Source organism: Elaeis guineensis, chromosome 2 (genome assembly GCF_000442705.2).
Source record: "Elaeis guineensis isolate ETL-2024a chromosome 2, EG11, whole genome shotgun sequence".
Lineage (NCBI taxonomy): Eukaryota > Viridiplantae > Streptophyta > Magnoliopsida > Arecales > Arecaceae > Elaeis > Elaeis guineensis.
This window is the reverse complement of record NC_025994.2, coordinates 79,734,541-79,750,261: the sequence shown is the minus strand read 5'-3', so window position 1 is coordinate 79,750,261 and position 15,721 is coordinate 79,734,541. Positions and strand designations below refer to the sequence as shown.

Here is a 15,721-nt window from a genome sequence, read left to right as displayed (position 1 = left end):
CCACACCACTCCCCCACTCCCCCAAAAAAAAAAAAACACAAAACAAAAAATAAAATAAAATAAAACAACAACAACAAACAAAAAGCAGCCACTTCCCTATTCACTCCAAGCAAGCATAGGATCTTTCTCCATCATGCACAGGGGTGGCTTGAACTGATTATACTCCTGCCGCATTTGGACAGCACTCGATTTACAAGAATCACTGCCAGCACTTGAGGATGCATGAACCTTCACCTACCGGTTCACCACCATCGACCAGCGAAAGTATGGTTCTGCTTCTCAACGTTCCATCCTCCATTACAGAGAAGCAGGCCTCCACAAGCTAACCTATTTGTAAGCAGCATCCACCGAGTCTAGCACATAAGAAAGTCCCAGAATTTATTTATCTTCCACTAATCCCTCGATATATCTTCAAGACATCTAGTGGATCCTATATCTCTAATTTTTCCTATTTATCCATTAACAGATAAACTTCTCACGGCCAAATCCCACAAGAGAACCAATTCAATCCAATGATGAATTCTTTTACCAAAGTGGAGATTAATTGCTTCAGCCTCAAGCAAACAAACAAATATGCAAAAACTGAAGAAAGAGAAGACGGCTTGTTGCATCCCGTGGTTAAAGAACAACTTTCGTTGAGATGCTTATGACTGTTGTAGCCTATGGACATTTACAAAGCAGTGGTGGAAACTTTCCAAACACGTGATGTAAGCAAAATGCCATGCTTAACTGCCGGCTAAAGAAAGACTACTTAATCAACCATGGGAATAATTGCAGAAAGCAAGGAAATAGATGATCCAATTTAAACAAGTCAATTAAAAACAAGAGGGACCTGTTACTCCCATAACATTAGTTATACCTCGGGCAATTATTGCAAAACGTTGACACAAAAAACAGTCCTTACGAAACATCAGAAAGCACATGAATGGAAGAAAGAAAAATTTTTTGATCTCAGGTCTAGCCAGTGAGTGCTGATGCTCCTGATATGATCTCGATCAGCTCTGTGGTAATTGATGCTTGACGGGTCCTTTGGACAAGGAGAAAAGAGGTTTGTGTCAACACTAAAATTTTGCCATCAATAATGAAACTTGCGGAGAGAGAGCAACAGAGAGCAAGAGACTGACGCACAGACACACACATAAATAGAGAGAGAGAGAGAGAAAGACCTATTGTAAGTGAGCGTGAGGCGGTCAAGCATTTCACCAGCATTTCTGCTGGAGCTATCCATGGCTGACATCCTTGCTCCTAATTCACTGCATGCATTTTCCAGGGCAGCATTGAACAGAACCTGCCACACAACAGGGAACTCCAGAATTCAACCAAAAAATAGCACAATGCACAAATGACACAACTAATGCATGGTTATGTCATGACAGATGGATCATGATTCATGTAGAACTTAAAAGAGCTGCTAACATGGCAAGCAACTGATGCAGCAAGCATCTTTCCCACATAAATGAGAGAGCTAACACTAAGCTCATTAGCTAAACCTCTGTTCCAACAACATTTGCCCATAAATAAGATGAAGAGCTAACACTAAGCTCATCAGGTAAACTTCTCTTCCAACAACATTTGCACATTTCTAAACCTTTCAAAATGAGCCATTGAATCTACAACCATTTTTGCCTGATATTCAGACACCCATAAATCTGGAACATTACCCCCAGACCACAAATATCTGGCAAAATATGCAATAGTCTCTCCATTCTGGTAAGGGTATAGACCGTTTCTATGTCCAATAATCAACTTCTGATATAACTTGGCCCAAATACTTCCTTTCCTTCCTGCTTAGCACAAGCTCAGCAAGTTAAGGCTACAACAAAGCCAAGTTAGCATTACCTGTTTTCCCGTTACACCACTCCTAATATTTTCAGCATCCACTCCCTATCTAACAGTCATTCCATTATGTCTAGTTGTCTTAAACATATTTGAATTTCCGACAACCCCAGAATATAAACATCATTATCCTGATCCTTATGTGAACCTAGGAGATAACTGCCACAGAATGATACAAACATAAAGAAACAAAGAGTAAAATGAATTTTCTACAAAATATAAGCATAAGCCTGTGAAGGATAGCACATACACAAGAGAACTGGAACTCTGCCAGATTCTGAAGCACTTCAGCTTTTGTTTCACCCCCTTCTATTTCATATGAATCCAAATTACCAAGTTTACCACCTGATTCTGACTCTCTCTCTACAACCTGTGTGCAGTATAAACTATAATATTGATCATTGCTTAAGCATATGCTTGGGCAAGATGTTTGAAAACAGCAAGAAAGAAAATTCTAATTACCTCAGGAGATAGTATGGTTGAAACTGTCGGAATAAAAGAGACGACAGAATGGAACTTGTTGAAAATGATTCTCAAAGCATCATACTCGACATTCTTTAAAATATCATCAGCAAGAACAGAAACCTGACAGACAAACAACACAAAAGATGGCCAAGAAAAAGAAAGAAATTTTAGTAACATGTTAAGTGTTTCAGATTTATCATGCATTTATATTTCAAGGCTGTATTCTCAGTTACTGAGAGCTATCTCAAAGCATGTAGTCCATAAAGCCCTAAGAATAAGAATGACTTGATATAATATTGCTGAGTTTGCATAGAAAACAAGGTAGCAGGAAATTTCCTTTTATGAAGGAGGAAAAAATACAAGATCTAAGAAGAACATAGAAAGTAGGGGCTTTTTTTCTGAAAATGATGTAACATGCTTCTTTTGTTTATCACTGCATGTTCTTATGATTATCTATGGTATCTCAAGCTGACAATTTTGTTAAAGTTAACACACCCCTAAGTTCTTAAGGGCGACAAAATCTGGATTGACACACTGATACGAGTGTCATACAAGCTCAGACATGGTGTCCTGACTATGCATGATGCTCACATGTCTAATGAACAAAAGTTGAATTGTTGAGCAAATGCAAACTTGGAGGGATCGAAGCTCAAACTCAGTTTTGTTGGCTTTTTCGGTTGGACTTGGACACTTATATGAGACCTGTTTCAGCCAAGCTCATGCTGTCTCAGTCATCTCTCGCGTTATGCATGAAGTTGGAATATGTAACATCATCAAAAGTGAATTTGTAACATACAATTTTTTTTTAAAGAACAAAGTTTTAACAGAATAAAACCCCAAATTGGAACATCTCGAAGAAAGAAAAAGTAAAATGAAATTACCCAGCCAAAAAACAACGCATTATCATTCTAACACAAACTCCATATATAGCAACCTAACCAAATAACGATCCTCATAACAGAAATGCTATACGGCAATGATACAATAATCACAATACAGACCTGAGTGTAATTTAGTGGATTCTTCTGCAACTCAGTTATGGACATCTCAATGCTGTTCTTTGAATCACGCACCATCTGAACCTTCCCTTTTTCTCCCAATATAACATATTTTGTTTCTTTTTCAGGACCTAATGGCAGAAAAAAAACAGTACTGAGAATAAAGTTATCACAAAAAAGAAGCTACCAAAACATGGAATTATTTACAGAGAGTACCAGAAGTAAATTTGTAAAGAGACTTGCTGATTTTGACCGATGTAGAATTGATGCCCCCACAAAGACCTTTGTCAGAGGTGATAGTCACAATAACATTCTTCTTCACATCAACGCCTGGATTGCAACACATCACAGTCAAAAACATTTAACTGGGAACATGAAATCACAAACGAACAAGTCGTATAGTCAATGAATGTAAAAGGCTAGAATGGAAACAACGGATGCTACAATCGCAGACCAGGAAAAGGGAATGGTCCAGGGTGCGTAGAAAGAGAGCCAGAGAAACATTTAAGTTGAATTGGTTAATTGGTTAAAATTGGCCAAAATGATATCACATACTGGATGCAGGAGCTGAATTCTGTTGGCATCTACCTTTTTCTTTGTATTGTTTAGCAATGTTTCCGTCAAAGAAGAAACAAATAATAAGTGATTCTCAGTAATTCCAGAGGAAGGTAGAGATGGTAAAACAAATAGGTCGTTGGTGTAAGAAGGTGGAAAGGAGCTTTAGGAGTTGAGTTCAAAAATGAAATACCCCACTTTCACTTCCAAATACTCCAATTTTTCTTAAAAAATATAACAAAATAAAAAACCCCAAGTTTCTAGTGTTTCAATGTCAAGTCTCTCCTACAAAATTGTAAATATACCGTCATTGTAACCATTATGGACATTCTTCACCATCAAAGAATCTTATGATGCCATCAACTATCTCTTTGTTAAGATTGAAACTTGATTTCAAGGTTTGCCATCCTAGTATCAGGCCTTGTACTGGTGCTAACCTGTTACTATATTGATACAGAGCCGATTCGGCACATCGAGTGCCGATACAACCCCCATACCATGTACAAATACCAAACTAGTATGGTACCGTACATCCTGTACCGAGTGTCGGTGGCAAACCTTGCTTGATCTAGGCACACAATATTTGTTATTCATAGCTCAACATTCACCACTCAGAAAAAATATAGCAGGTTTAGGAGTTCACACAAAATAAAAGAAAACAAAGAGCATAATTGGAAATAATTTGATGCTTCCAAACACCTTTGCTTTAATATCCAAATAAGATGAGAAGAGAAGAGGAATACAACATACAGTCCATTGGCTTCAATGATAGGTACTACAGATGGAGAGGAAAGGTATAGCAAAGAGAAGGTGAAGGAGAAAATAAAAATAAAAGATACAGGGGGCGTAAGGGGGAAATTCGAACCATATTCATGTTTTCACTATAAAACCAATATGCATTTATCTAAAGCACTAGAGCCTTGTACAAAACAACCCAGAATCTACTCATTACCACAACCATATGGGCTTTCCAACCAATCTTATATACAAATTAAGACATGCTGCACAAAGCAGGATACTTGAATAGGCTAAACACATTAGTTCTCTTATGAGAACATTACCCTGATAGACTTGAACATCATAGGCCTCAATTCATGCAATACTTTATTAGGTAAAAAAATTGTAGTAATAATATAGTTACAATTGTAACAATAAAGGCAAAATCAAACAATTACAATAAGAAAAAGGTCAGAGGGACAAGAAATACTGGCAACATGCAGAAGATGTGAAAGAAAAACTGATTTTTTTTTAATGTTAAAATCATAAAGAATTTCCAGAGGAATGTAACTTGGTTTGCTCCATCTTCTACAAGCTGGTTTCCTGAAGAATTTGTGCTACAATGGAAAAATTGGTAAGGAGAAATGGGCATTTTCAGTATTTCAAGGCATCTATTAATAGACCCCATGGATATCTAAAGAGAGCTGGTCTTCTGTTCAGGCAAATGATAAGACTGAATCCTTTGCAAGAGCACAATGAACTTCTCCACACAATGAGTTGAATCTGCAAAGAGTCAGGACCAACAAATATAAACATGCATGCACACACAAGAAAGAATTAAAGTAAGGCCAAATGCCATCATTTTCATTGCTCCATGCACTATCTTTTGTAGCCCAAATTCTGATTCACACAATAAGGCCAGACTAAAAATTTAATCCAATGAACCTTTCGCATGTCACAAATGACAAGAGTAATCAGATAACAATTTCGACCATATCTGACTAGATCCACTATACACAATTTTACTAAAAAAAACATTTTTTAAAATTTCACAATTTAAAGACTTTCTCTGATCACAAATATTTACATGTTCAGAGAGCTGAACAGAGATTTTCCACATTACTGACCTATATTCTACTACTTACAAGAAGGCCATATATTTAGGGAAATACAGGATTAATGGCAAGAACGGGCTGAAATGCATTTGGAAAAAAAATATTGCATCATAAAGAAAATCAATCTAGATGTTAACACATTTAAAAGCATCTGTCTGTCAAACATAAAGGAAGTGAGAAACATACTAGGGACATCCCCAAGAAGTGCAGTAAAAGGTTGCCACAGTCCACGTGAATTCTCAGTTCTGATTTGAACAGCTCGTAGCTTTGATGCTGCCACCATTTTCATTGCCTTTGTAATCTTTTGGATATTCTTAACACTTTTCATCCTGTTTCTGACTGCAAGGCATACATAGACGCATAAAGAACTAGTTACATCACAGTTACAAAAGCATAATCTAACTATGTGAGAATTTTTTTTTAAAAAAAAAGGTAAGCAAGAAAGTAAGGGTTCTCACCTACTTGAGTTGAAATGGATCGAGTGCCTGATGGGTTGAACTCTCTGAAGTACAAGCTCGTGTTAATATTATGAAAATTTATGTGACAGTAATTAGGAAAAAAAATCCAAGCAATGGCCTGAAGTAGATTAAGATTGCGCAGGGGTATTCAAATTTGCATAGAGATAAACATGCCAATCATACAAATAAATTGTAAACTATGTGATAGAACAATGAATTACATAGTGTTCAAGTCTACAGATTTATAAAACTACCTTTTTACTCCTAAAGCGGTAACAGCCTAACAGGTTAATAGGTCTCGTTGGTAACTTACCCCACGGATCGAACTTCGTCTTCCCATGCTTCTGCATGGAGGGAATATAAAACATTTTTAATATGATGAATCAAGGTATTTCTCATCATTTTTTGGCACATAATTTACCTTGAAGGCAGAGTAGAAGTTTGGGCTGTCATGGATGAGAGTGTGCTAAGGCACATTGCCATCTCAGGGACTATAATAAGAAAAAGAAGAAGGAAAAGAAGGAGGAGGAGGAGGGGAAGGAGGAGGAGGAGGAGGAGGAGGAGGGGGGGAGGAGAAGAAGAAGACAGAGAAGTCCCGACATCCTCCGCTTCACATGCACTTGCCCTAACTGAACTTTCTTGATTGTGCTATATTCATCCACGCTACCATTCCCATAGCATGGTTAATGGAACTTAGAATCATAAAGATGATACCGAAATAGAAGAAAGAAAAAAAAAAAACACTCAAATGCTCAAAAGGGTTTTCATCTCATTATCCTGAGTTGCAATATTCATCCTGACAATCTGTCAATTCATTTTTTTTTTTTTCCATTCCTACACATGTTTGCCACCATTTTTAACTTTGCTTTAAGAAACTGTATTTATTGTTTTGAAAGTTGTATAAACTTATATCTCTTATCTTCCACGGACCAACAACCACTCTATCAAATAAAGCAGATAAATGAAAACTACATCTGGATACCCAAATTGGAAGTTATCGAACTATTTTTTGAGTCAAACATCAACTATCTGTGACTCTTTTTCCAACGAAGCACGCAAATGTGCACCATGGAGATATACCTATCAAAGTTGGCACCTTGGCTGGTAGTTGCCAATAACCAAGGGGACACTATCATCAGTTTTTCTTTTTTGAGAAAAAAAAAATGTAAAATAGAATACCTAATGCCTCCTAAGAGGTGATGTCAAGTAATATGAGAAGTGAGAAACGAGCAAGGTTTTCCCTTTCATCATGTGTGGAAGCGAATCCAGTATCTCGCGGTGGCAGCCTCTAAATAAAATATCCTACTCCAAAAATATGGCTATCTGTCTTTATACCAAAAAAAAAAGGTACCGTGGTTCAGCAGTATCACACATCTCAAAAGATCAGCTCATTGGGATTTTAAAATAAAAAATAAAAAATCTTATAGAGTCGCCAATCAGTTTCCTTGACCGAGAATTCCGATTAAGCTTGTGCAAGGAGAAACAAGAAACGAAAAATAAATCATTTGCTGCTTCTTTGTATGAACATTTGATTTCGTCTGTGCTGTGAGGGGGGAAGGGGGGGTCAATTTCTCCATTAATCAAGTAATTCTCCTGTAAGTCAATCGAGAACTATTTTCTCACATCAGCAACAGATATACATGAAGACGAAGCAGAAAGAAAATTTCTCAGGATCTCTCTCTAATGAACATCAAAATATTCCGAAATCGAGCCAGAGAAAGAAACTGAGATCAAGGGCGAAATCGATGTGATCTTACTCCGAAAGGATCGCGGATCGAGCGGCGGTAGCGGGATTTGGGGACATGGGGGAGAGGAGGAAGCGCCTCCCCTCTCTTCTGAGAGCCACCATCGCCATCGCTAACGCACCTATAAGCTCTACTCTGAAGCCCTAGAAAGCGTCTGCCGCCGGGAGAAGGGATGGTATGGATTTGGGACCGGCTATGAAGCGTCCGCGACCTCGGATCAGAGAACTTTAGCTTGAATTTTCCCCGGAAAAAGAGGGACACGGTCGTGGCTGTGCCCATCATGGTGTTGTGACAGCCGTTGGATTGGGATTCGACGCATTCGACCATGTACATCGTTTCATAGCCGTGGCTGTGACAGCCGTTGGATTGGGATTCGACGCATTCGACCATGTACATCGTTTCATAGCCGTCTGATTTTCACATTTATAGTTAATAATTGTAATTGGCGGATCAGGATGCGCTTTCGTGTTCGATCATGTAGAGAGAGGAATTGCGGTGGCCGTCATCCTCAGTTGACAAATAATTTTTGTTTTAGATTTTTTTTTTTTTTTTATCATTGCATTAGTATTTTCAGCTTTTTATTTATCTATTCAAAAACTAACCTAAGTAATGATATATTATATAAAAATATGTATCTACCATTATAATCTAGTAATATTTTTATTATTTGACTCGTTTAATGACCAAGAGTTAGGGCCTAATTAGCATTGCTATTTTTTATTTCTTTTTTAATCAGGAAGGTAAAGATAAAATAAATTATTTGGTGCTATTATTTTTTTATTTTTTTTTAATATTTCATTACTTAGAAAATAAAATTAAAAAATTTTTATTTATATAATTTTAAAAATTAAAAAAAAAAATTTTGACCACCACTACCATGATAATATCGTCACTATCACAATAGCCTACATCATATCACTACCAAATTATCAATAATCCACCACTACTATCATCGTTGCTATTACCACTGCTATTATCATTGCCATTATCATTATAGTCTTTATCATAATAGTCATAGTTATTATCACCATATTTATAATTAAAAAATAAAATAAAAAAATTATTTTTATAAATAAGAAAAATAAAAATGAGGCCAAATAAAATTTTGAGGAACATGAATAAAAAAAATAATATTGTATTTTAAATTATAATATTAGAGATTTTACTTTTGCATCCCTCTTGGGAGCAAAAAAAAACATAACTATGAGATTAGGGCAGCTAGCCAAGCATCTTAGGAGCATGTGTAAACAAAGATATTGGCTTAGGATTTGAGGGCTTATGTTATTAAAAGTTATGGAAGAAAAATCATATGAGCAATTTCTCCATATAGCTAATTCTCAAAGCCATTCCAAACATCATTGCCTCATACATAACTTGATGGATGTGAAGGTTGCCGGCTAGGTGGTTATCTAATTTGCATCCACCAAATATTAGAGGTGGCCAACAGGCCGGGCCAAGCTTGGCCTGGGCATAGGAAGGCCTAGAAATAAACGGGCCGGGACTGGCTCGGCCCGTTTAGTAAAACACCCTTTCAGGCCCGGTCTAAGGCCCAAATTTATATAAGTCGGGCCTAGCCCGTTTGGCCCCATGCGGGTTTGGGCCATGTTGTGCCCGTCAGGCCCATTTTTATTTTTTATTTAATATTAAATTTTAAAAAAAATAAAATTTTTAACTTTTAAGATTAATATTTAATTTTTTAACCTTTGAATTTAGAAAAAAATTAAAAAAAAATTATTATTGAAATATACACATAGAAGAAATTATGACAAAATACCTCAAAATTTTGATTGATAATTGAATTGCTTGTTGTTCAAATTACAGAGAATGCAAAGATTTTTAAAAAAATAATTAAAAAATATATCATAATTTTTATTCATATTGAAAAATAAAACTTGATATGTTTACAAATTATAATTATGGAAATCCTGTCTCGATAACAAAGGTTGTGGATTCGTTGGTGATGGTTATGTTAATATCATCTTTGGAACTTGTTAGATGTTCGTCAATATCTTAGAGTCGGCTCTCCGTATCTAGTCAATTTTTGAAGCAGTCACACATCTCTACAACTTCTTTGTTCATTTTGCTTCTCTTCTCATCCAAAATTTGTCCATCGACACTGAATATAGACTCTGAAGCGACAGTAGATATTGGCACAGCTAGGATATCTCGTGCTATTGTAGCAAGCATCGGAAAGGTATTTTGCTGTAATTTCTATCATTGCAATACATCAAAATTATCTAGCTGATTGAAATTGAGGGCAGCGGTGATGTCATTAGTGAGGTAAAAGTTTAATTCTAACAACAAAAACAATGAAGGCGAACTATCGCCCGATTGCCGTTGTCGTTGGACTATTCACTGCAATACATTATGCTTTCCATTGCTACTTGTACTTGCTTGTCTAGATGTGGTTATATCAACTCTACTGAATGATCAGGTTGCATACCAGATCAGTTAAACTTCGACGTAATAAATTTCAAAAAAATAAAAATCGTTCCGACATCCGATCATAGATCTAAATCAGATTAACAAGCAAGAAATTAGCATGTAAAATAGATTGTGACAATCTCATTATCATCTTGTGTAGGTAGATGAACACTGTAATCACAAATATCATCGATCTAAAGGAGGTTCGCTGTTGAGCTGCGTACGTACCCAACCTCTACAGATATCTATCGGGATCAACCTTTGATCGTCCTTCTTGTGAGCCTTTCCGAATCCTAGATCAACTCTTAATCTTCTTTCCTCGATCTCAACCCTTAAGACTTTCTTGGCACAAGAGAAACTTGCCTGACAACCTTAGACAAGTGGAGATAGGGACGCCCAACTCTTTGGGCGTTGGACAGAGTGGAAAGGGTGAGGAGGCATGAACATAAGGAGAGGCTATGAAAATCTGATTTTCATTACCTGGCAAATCCTAAAAGGCTGCCCTTTTATAGATCCTTGATTTGAATTCAAAATTCAAACCAATCAGAATAACATGGCTAGTTGTTATCTCATAACAACTCATTCCATTTAATCTGATTTTCTTCTCAAGAAAATTAGATCTAAATGATATATAATCCCTCCCAAATAGATGAGTAAAGTGGGCATCAACACTTGGCAGCCACTTATCCTCATCCAAACAAGAAAAAGAGGGAGCATGTGCCCTCTCTCCCTTCTCCTCGTGCTGGAACTAGAGAGGGGTGTATGCCTCTCTTATTCCTCCACATGGATTTCAGTGGTGAGCACACCTGGAACATGCCAAGATGTATGCCCCTCTTGATCTCATCCAGAGGTGGTATGTGCCCCTTCCATAAAACCTGTGCCAAGGGAGAAAAAGTGAAAATAAATCAACTAATTGACTTAACCTAATCCTATTGAGGTGCCCAAAGTGGTGCCCCTCTTGACCACCTAGATTAGGTTAGGAATAAGGCAATTGACTTGATATAAACCTTATCCAATAAGGAATCAAGTCCAAAGAAGAAATTTGGGTTTAACGATGTACTAGCATGGTGTGCCTAAACCCAATAAGATTTCACCAAATCCTAATCCAATTATAATTTTACAAGTCCAATTATATCAATACAAGATTAAATCTCTTATTGTGTGACCTCATAAGTTCAATTCTGTCTGGTAGTGAGATATACTATGATCTCCATTATAGTATCATTAAAACTCTTTTCAATATGTTGGAATAATTTTAACTCACATCCATCAATAATTATTGATCTAGTATGATTTTAGTGAGCTCTCACAATTTATCAGTGACATCTAGCAATATATAGTAGCAAACCAGCAGAACTAAAGAGATGAACCTTAAGGTACGTTATCGTGTGATTCGATTCTTCTATCATGAGTTTCGATAGGACAGAGGTCAAGGATAACTCGTCAAATCTTGTTCCTGTCATATATTAGAATTAATTGATTCGAATCCGATGTAAAACTTTATCAAAATATCTTTTCATCATTCACACTGCTAGGGTCATTGGCTTTAGAACTCAATCTCATGATCTACATAGGACTACTCTTCTTCTACCGAGGTTGATAAATTCCATCTTAGTGTGATCCAATTTCTACAATGAACATACTGCAGCCAATATACACCTCAAGACTCAATATGGCTAGAAGATTGGGTTATGGTATAGTCAAACTACAGCATTCTCAAGGTGAACTATCGATGTATCTTAGATCAGAGAATTAAATACACTACTACAGCTATGAGTATGTCACTGATGAGAAGGTAGATGTCTTTGTGACTACTCGAGATTGATCATGCTCAATATCTTTGATCATAATAAGTACTTGCACTTTTGCTCTGATGTCTCCACATTATAGATTCAAAACTCATCTATCCTAAGGAAGCAATCATACACCAATCTTTTTAGATCAATCACCATCTTTGTGATGATCCTACGATCGAAAGTATTTTATGAGTTAACTAATAATAACACATGTCTCAAATTCTCAACGCTTGAGAATATATGTTATCATATCCATTAACTCAATAGATGATTCACAGATACAATAAACACAGATATGAATAGATAAAAATTTAAATTTTATTAATATATAAAAATTTAATTATAAAATTATGTCTCTAAAATGTACATATGTGTCAGTCAATTTGACTTCTAGAGCATGCATCTAACATTTACTGTCTTCAAATCTGGCATCATACAAACTATACATGGCATACAAATAACGTTCAACTATTTCTTTATTACCAGTTGAATCAGTCAACATATACTCATGATATTTATCAAGTAAATAAAGAACACCATTCAATTTAATTCTAGGATAAAAAATAGTAGCAATAGAGTGTATAATACTTAACCTAGGCTAATATTCTCTCTACTTAACCTCCATTGTGTGAACTAGAGGGGTCAAAGTTTCATTATTTCTATATAAAGAAAATTTTTTAATAATCTGAATAATATATGTCAAAAATTTATAGGAAGTGAAATAATATACATCAGAGAAAAAAATTATTGCGTTAAAAAATATTTCTAAAAAATCTTGTAAAATTTTGGCAAAATGCTAATTCTCAAAAGTTAGAGATTTCTCAAAAAATAATTGAGAATTTATAAAAATATTTATCAACTCAAAATATTCAAATATACTACTTAACATAAGATATATGAAATTCCACCTATGCACAATATCAAGTTTAAATTTTTTTATATACCTTACCGTGAGAGTTATACAGTTGCTTGAAATCTTATTTTTTTGAAGGAGAATGCTCGATGAATCAGATGGCATTCTTAATTTGAGTGATCAAGCAATTTAAAATACTAAAACCATCTTGCACACACAAATTAAATATATGGCATATACATCTAATATGTAAACACTCATCATCTAAAATTGAATTTAATGATTGTTTCAGTAAAAAAAAGTAGTATTATTAGATGCATTATCAAAAAACAATAGATAATATCTTATTTTGAATGCCATAATATGTTGTAGTTGCCATTATAGCATTCGAAATTACAGGTGTAGTGTGTGGAAATTTAAGTAGTTTAAAACTCAGATTCTTTTATTTATGTTCCATTCATTGTCTATAAAATATATAGTATAACAAATATAACTAGCACATTGGTATTAGCAGTCCAAATATCATAGGTCATTAATACTCTATAATTTTTGAAGTTCAATTCTCATTTCAATATATTACTTTATTGCTTCTCTACGAATTATTTTCCTACTAATTCATTTATATTGTAGTTGTAGACCCCATTGGATATATTGCTCTAATTTTTCTGACTTAGCTTTTATAAATGATTTTTTCTCGTAAATTATCCACCTAGCAAGCTCTCTACTTTGTATTTCTTGACTATATTGCCAAGAACTAAGACTACCCCCAGTAAAATTCAATTGGGCTTGGATTTTTGCATCATGTGTCTTATGTTGTTCTATGTGGTGTTTCAAGTAGCCAATGTCACTAAATGATTTACTGATTAGGATGGATTTGCATTTCTTGCAAACTGCCATAGGTTCACCATGGGTATTTGTAGATTCATCAAAATCTCTCCATACCTCACTAGTTCTCTTTCTAGTCCTACGTACTTGAGCACTAGTAGTTTTTTCAAGAGTATCCGTCTCTTCATCGGGGGTCATACTAGGGTTGCTATCATAATAAGAATCTATTTATGCTAATAAAAAGAAGTAAAAATAAAAATATTAGATAGAGATCAATATACTCTTCAATAAAGATTAAAGATGAAAGAGCTTAGTAGTCGATGCTAGTAACTCGATTTTTCAACTTCGAAAGAATTCAAACATACTTGAGCAAAATTGATTATAAGCAAGTAAATAAGAAAAGTTTATAGAGAAAAAAAGATTGAGAGTAAGAAAGGATTGAGAGAAAGGACTGGATTTGATGTGGTGGAAATAGTGAGAACAAACCTTTATTTATAGTAGTTAGAAATTTTCATGCTTCCCAAAATACCCTTACATGCTAGTCATTTATGACCGTTGATAGGGGGTATATTGGTCTTTTGAATTTTTTTTTATCAAAAAGTTATGTAAATTGCCAAATGACCTCTCTACCCTCAAATATAGCCGTTATATGGCTATTGGGGAGGATAAAAAAGTGATGTTTTCTTGAAATTTTATCATTTAAAATTAAAAAAAAATATCTATTATATTATCATTACGAGCCTGGATAGGCCCATAACGGTCCTAATCATGCCGGATCGGGCCCTGTCCATCATGCTGGACTAGAGCTAGTTCTTATCGGGCTCGTGCTATGCTCGGGCCTAAACTCGCGAATCCCAAACCCAACCCGGCCCATTTTGGACCGGTGCCGGGCCGCCCCATTGGCCACCTCTACCAAATACATGCCACCACCAACCCAACCGCTTTGGGCCGGCGTCGGGCCACCCTTGTTGGCCATCTCTACCAAATATGTACCACCACCAACCCAACCAAGGATCTCATAGTTAAACATGCACAGCAAATCTTATTTGCACGGGCGGCCAGGCTTGTTGGCCACCTCTACCAAATATATGCCACCGCCAACCCAACCAAAGGCCTCATAGTTAAACATGCATAGCTAATCTAATCTAATATATATATATATTAAAATGAAAGCTTCCCAATAGAGAAGTCTTTGTTTGATACATCGGGTGTTGGTATAGAGAGAGAGAGCCATGTGGAGAAAACAATGCTTAAGCTTTTCTGTTCGCCCGCTCTCAGGCACCGTTTACAACGCCTAAGCTTTCCCTATTTGCCCGCTTCGTGAATGCCTCTTCGTCACAGACTGTGATGCCGGGCCTAAGCTTCCATGTTCGCCCGCTTCGTAGATGCCTCTCCATCCCAAACAGAGATGCTGTTGAGACTGACGTGCCGGTGGTGAGGCCGCCAGTCCCAGAAGGTGATGCTGTTGTGCCAACGGTGGTTACATTCCTTGATAGGGTAAAAGAAATGTTTTTTATTTATTTCATCTTATAGTTTTTCAAAGCAAAAGGTTTTTATTTATTTCATTTTATAGTTTTTAAAAGCAGCTGCCTTCCAATCTTCTTGGAGTTGCTTTGTGCTATTTCAGGGCTTAACGTCAAAACCCAAGTGCAGTTCAAGAAGTTGTAAATTACCGAAGGTGATCTTTTTAGCTCACACACAAAAGCATTTCTTTCCTTGCCTGACCTGAGGTGATGGGGTTATTGAGAATCATAACATTCTTTAACTAAGGCCTGGTATATGAACCTTCTCTTATCCTTAATCTACACACATGCTCTTCTTATGTGCTCCGTGAACATTTTGTAGGGAAGAGAATTGGTAGAAGTACTGTACTTTTGAAGCCAGAGGAGGTTATAGAGCAAGTGGATTCAAGAACTATTGCTGCTTCTCCTTTG

The 15,721-nt window shown here is 36.0% G+C and overlaps 1 protein-coding gene across 1 annotated transcript; it reads right to left on the bottom strand.

Moving 5' to 3' along the window:
* Positions 1 to 815: 815 nt before the first annotated feature.
* Positions 816 to 8,150, bottom strand: LOC105033156 (ATP synthase subunit gamma, mitochondrial). The gene is made up of 9 exons (XM_010907838.4): positions 7,902 to 8,150; positions 6,145 to 6,188; positions 5,873 to 6,025; positions 3,516 to 3,629; positions 3,303 to 3,430; positions 2,299 to 2,421; positions 2,087 to 2,206; positions 1,167 to 1,288; positions 816 to 1,027 (listed from the first exon to the last, which is right to left on the bottom strand). The coding sequence occupies exons 1-9, from the start codon at positions 7,997 to 7,999 to the stop codon at positions 958 to 960; spliced, it is 972 nt and encodes a 323-aa protein (XP_010906140.1). The 5' UTR covers positions 8,000 to 8,150; the 3' UTR covers positions 816 to 957.
* Positions 8,151 to 15,721: the final 7,571 nt, after the last annotated feature.